Source organism: Brassica oleracea, unplaced genomic scaffold, assembly GCF_000695525.1.
Source record: "Brassica oleracea var. oleracea cultivar TO1000 unplaced genomic scaffold, BOL UnpScaffold00974, whole genome shotgun sequence".
NCBI lineage: Eukaryota > Viridiplantae > Streptophyta > Magnoliopsida > Brassicales > Brassicaceae > Brassica > Brassica oleracea.
In genome coordinates, this window is record NW_013617562.1 from 11,494 (window position 1) to 16,932 (window position 5,439).

The 5,439-nt window shown below is 30.5% G+C and overlaps 1 protein-coding gene across 1 annotated transcript in view; it reads left to right on the forward strand.

Moving 5' to 3' along the window:
* LOC106320600 (galactose oxidase-like) overlaps window positions 1–2,297 on the forward strand; it is a 5,664-nt gene extending 3,367 nt beyond the window's left edge. The window contains 7 exon segments of the mRNA XM_013758980.1: window positions 1,504–1,552; window positions 1,554–1,679; window positions 1,681–1,737; window positions 1,739–1,892; window positions 1,895–1,946; window positions 1,948–2,095; window positions 2,097–2,297. Of these exon segments, the coding sequence (XP_013614434.1) occupies window positions 1,504–1,552; window positions 1,554–1,679; window positions 1,681–1,737; window positions 1,739–1,892; window positions 1,895–1,946; window positions 1,948–2,095; window positions 2,097–2,297 (787 nt within the window).
* Window positions 2,298–5,439: the final 3,142 nt, after the last annotated feature.

The window sequence follows — 5,439 nt, forward strand, 5'->3', positions numbered from 1 at the left end:
AAAGGTATGTTGTTTTTAATATTAATTTAGGTTTAGGTGGTTAGTTTAGGTGGTTAGTTTAGGTAATTAGTTTAGGTGATTAGTTTAGGTAATTAGATTAGGTGGTTAGTTTAGGTGGTAATTTTAGGTAACAAAACTATATTCAAATATTAGGTTGAGGTATTTAAACGACTGATTAGATATTTTTTTTAAAAAATTAAATATATTTTATTTTCTTATAATTTTATGTAATTAATTATATTAATATGTTTCTTTTTTCAAGGTGGCTCCTAAAAAGATGGAGTTGACGGTATGAATAAGCTTCATCAATGAAGCCACAAGGACAACTTCATTCTACTCTTCGAGATGGAACCCATAGATGAAGTACGAGACTCTCCAGGAAGAAACACCTCCAACAACTACTTCGACGGCGTCCTCCCATAGCTTTTTATTTTTCAATGTTTTTGTTTTCTATTATTAATTTTAATATTATTTTATGACATTTATATTTTTTTAAAAAAAAATATTTTAATTTTCAATATTTTATTTTATATTTTATATATTTTGATTTTGAATATTTCATAATAATATAATAATATGACAATGAGATGTAAATTTCTTATAATGATTACAAGGAGTTTACAAGGAAGTACTTGTAAAATCCTCGTAATCTTTATGAGAAATTTACTAGGAAATACTTGTAAATTCCTCGTAAATATTACAAGGACTTTACATTAAAAGACTTGTAAATTCGTCGTAAATTGTACAAGTACTTAAAGACGATTTTACAAGGAAACTATACGAGTCTTTTACGATGAAGCGTAACTACAAAACTACGACGAAATACTCTCTTTCGCTTTTACAACGAATTTATTTCGTCGTAAATGTTACATGAAAGTTACGACGAATCTTGCATTACGACGGACGTTTTACAACAAAACGCTATTCCTTGTTAATTCGTTGTAACCCTTCTATTACAACGAATTAACAAGGAATATGACCCTTGTAATAAATATGTTTTCTTGTAGTGTTTACATTTATTGTCACTTAATTTTTCACTCCATATAATTATTTTACTAAATAAAAAACTTTTTCTATTTCACTAAATTTAGTCAAAAACATAGAAATAGTCATGTTTATTAGTTTATAAAATTAGTTAGACATAAACATTGGCTATCCATTTAGGTACATGTAGTTATTTTCGGGTATCATTTTTTTTTTTGAAATAAGGTCCGCTTGAATATTAGAAATTTATGTGTGGGTTTTGAGTTGGGTCCTTCTAGGTCTGGATGAGTTTGGTTCTGATGTATTGGGACTTAAAAATATCTAAATAACAAATGTATCTAAAACGGGTTCGGATATTTGTACCAAAATAATCATATTACTGATTCGGTTCAAGTCTTTTGAATACAATTAGTTATATTGTTACACATCTAAAATATATAACACTAATAGTAAAGAAACAAATATCAATGTATAAAAACGTAAGAAACAATATCCGCCTACATAAGGAGATCAATCTCTAGTTTTCGTTAAAGCGCTCGACACGTATGCTAGGATCAAGAGTAACGACGAGTAATGAGAATCCTCAATGGACGGTTGAGAAGATGCCACGTGCTAGAGTCATGGGAGACATGACGCTTTTACCTAACGGAGATGTGTTGCTTATCAACAGTGGTTCTGCTGGCTCAGCTGCATGGGAGCTTGGTCGCGAACGAGCTTGGTCGCGAACCTGTTTTCGTACCGGACTTATACCAGCCCAAAAAATCCGGTGAACTCGAGGTTTGAGTCTCTTAACCCGAACACAATACCAAGAATGTATCACTCTACGGCGATTCTTCTCCGTGATGGGAGAGTTCTTGTCCGAGGAAGTAATCCTCACGCGTTTTACAGCTTCACTCGAGTGCTATTCCCGAGTTGAGTTTAGAAGCTTTCTCTCCGGCTTACCTAGAAAACTCCAAAACCTCCTCCGAAGATTATGTCTCCTACGTCACAGTCAACGATTTCGTATGGGATGAATTTGAAGGTGAAGTTAAAAGTTGCTGGAAAAGTTAAGGGTCGAGCTAAAGTGACTATGTTGTTTCCTTCTTTCACGACACATTCGTTTTCGATTAATATATCAGAGGCTTTTGGTTCTGGACAATGTTAGAGTTAAGAGAACAAGTTCGGTTTTTGGTGCTTTGTTTGGTAAGTCGAAGAAATATGAGGTTCAAGTGAAGACTCCACGATCAGCTAATATTGCACCGCCTGGTTATTATATGATGTTTGTGGTGAATCAAAACATTCCAAGTGAAGGTATATGGGTAAGGTTACAGTGATTCATATACTTTTTGGCTTCATTATCTCTTGAAGTGTTTATGTTTTGTAATACAAAAATCATAACCATGACTTCGTAACTATATGAATAATTGTAAACTTTATTGGGATGATTTTTTTGAATGATTTGTATTTGTTGATCGACAAATTAATAAAATACCCATCGGCGTAAACCGGGTTTACTAGTTCATATTTGATTTTATGTAATACTTTGTTCCATTATATTTTTCCTTAACATTTGTTTTTAGTTTAAATGATTTTATTTTAGTTATGCATGGAACATTATTTTGAATTTCTTTAATTTTTATCATTCTTTTCGGTGATCTCGTTTGTTATAAAGGACTCCATGTCAGTTTTGTTGGAGTTGACTAAATTTTCTATTGTGATTATTAATGAAGTTGTGTTTCATTTTTATTATGTCCGAAAAGATATTTTAATCTGTTTATTTTAGTATAAGTTATCTAGTTTCATTTCTATTGTTTTTTTTGTTATCAGGGTATTTTACATTTGTTAGGCTATGCAAGTATATATATATTTTATTTTCATATCAGTATTAAAATTATGGTTGAGTTTTTATTTCAGTATTAAAAATTATATTAAATTAAATACAATAACCTTACATTTCCTGTTCACAATACTTACAAAAATATATTTATTTTACCATTAAAAACAATTTTATGTAATTTTAAAAAATGTTTAAACAAAGCATGTACAAGAGAATCAACCACTTTATGTTATCACAAGACCGACCACCAACACCTTGATTTGTACAGATGAAATCGAATTTCTCAATCATACTTTGTTTGAATGACTAGATCGATAGGTGTTAAACTAAAAAGCTTTGGAAAACATAAGCACATGGCCAATGCCATATTTCCAGCATCATCCATGGAAATTTATATTCCTATATAGTGACCAGCTTTTACGAGAAACAATACATATCTGTTTAGTAAGATAGGATCTGGTCTTTGAGTCCCCAAAATCTCAATAAGAGTGCTTATGATATTGCAAAAAGTGTGATACTGAACAACTCTCATAGTTTTATGTGGAGATAGAGGCACATCGATGGGTGAAAGATTTCATTGTTTTTGAGAAAATCAATTATTATACTGTAATTGTTGCTTATTCGTTTTGCTTGTTTTTTGAGCTTAGTTCTTGTTATTGATTTTCGATAATTTCCTACATTACTAGCTAGAAATAATATTTTCATATAAATTTTAATTTGACAATTTTCTGTATAGATTCACTAAAATTTTTTATATATAATTTCTCCTTATTTAAAATATTTTTCAATAGTATATTTTGGTGACAAACACTTTTTCTGACAGTGACAAACACTAAAACGACATGGTTTTATAAATCAGTCTAGGCGGGACGTAAGCGTCTGCCTAGGCGGTAACTCAATCCTAGCGAAAGGATTTTTAAAAATCTGATCTGTACGACTCAACTGGGTTTAAACAGTAATAAATTGGTTAAATTTGGTTTAAATCAGTTTAAATTCATCTAAATTAGCCTAAAGCTATTAAATTAATCAATAAGATTTGTAATAATTCACTATTTAATAATTTCTTTTGTTTGTATATTTAATTTTGATAATTCATCAAAATAATATTATACTTACACTCAAAAACTAGGAAATCTTATATAAATGTAATATATTATTTATATATATATATATATATATATATATATATGATAAATCAAATAATTTGTTAATGCATAGGCTTTGCCTAGATATCGAATAATCCGCCTAGTCGCTATTTCTTTACAACATGCCAAGTTACCGCCTAATGATTTCTTGAACATTGCTAAAATCTATTATATTAAAATGGTGAGATCATGAATTTGAAGTTCAACTCTAATGAAACTATATGTAATATATAAGTATTATTGGTTTGTTGGTACTAAAAACTCAATATGTAAACATTTTATAGAGTTAGTCAAATTCGTCTAACAGTTTCATTTTTTTTTGATCAAAACAGTTTCATGGTTTTTCTTTTAATATTTATAGAGTAAAAGACTAAATATTTGCACAATGCTAACCATGAAAAAAATATTTCATACCAAATCAATTAGAAAATAGTAGATTAAGTTTATATTGTAATGTACACTATTAAAATGTATTAATACTTAATTTTTGATCAAATATTAATACTTAATTTGATAATACATATATTATATTAAAACCCAAATATGTACACATTTATGAACAAAATTGGAAAACACATGTTTATATACAAATCCTTTTATTTATATGATCATAAAATATGTAATGTAATATAATATTTCAAATATAGACATTGAAATCAAATCATATAGAATATCCTCCAATCCACGGGTATTTGCACCAGCCTGGCCGGCTATCCCTTTAGCTCCAGTTTTGCATTCGAATATGAGAGTTAGTGACATTATTGATCAGGTAACGAAGGAATGGAATGTTGGTCTATTGGAAGATTATGTTAGCCCTGCAGATATACCACTTATAAGGAGTTTGGCCATAAGCTCAACTCATCGTCGTGATACATCTGTTGGTCCTATACTAAAAATGGCCAGTACACAGTTAAATCTGGATGTTGGGTAGCTCAGAACTTATTAAAACCTGAGGAAGAAAAGGAGGTACTGGAGCCAAGTATTACTGTAACACCCATCTCCTCTTCTCTCGAGAACGGCGTGTTACTTCCGGTAAAATACCAAATTAAACCAAGTTATTCAAAACCGAATAAAATACCAAAGCATTTAATAAAATAAACGCAAAAAAATACATCTTTAAATTGATTTATAAGTACTGCCCGCATTTGAAAGTTTTCTTTACATGAAACATCGTATGTTTCAGCACCTTGAGCCCATAGTTGTTGCAACTCATATATTAGTGGCTGAAGAAACACATCAAGTGATCTCTTAGAATGCTCTGGTCCGGGAACGAGAATGGAGAGAAACAAAAACTCTCGTCGCAAGCACAAGTTTGGCGGTAAGTTGTATGGTGTAAGAATGACTGGCCATAGAGAATATTGTCTTCCACTCTTGCCAAACGGGCTGAAACCATCAGTACATAATCCAAGGTAGACATTTCTTTTCTCATACGCAAAGTCGAGATATTTTGATTGGAAATGCTTCCACGCTTTTGCATCTGAAGGATGTCTAATC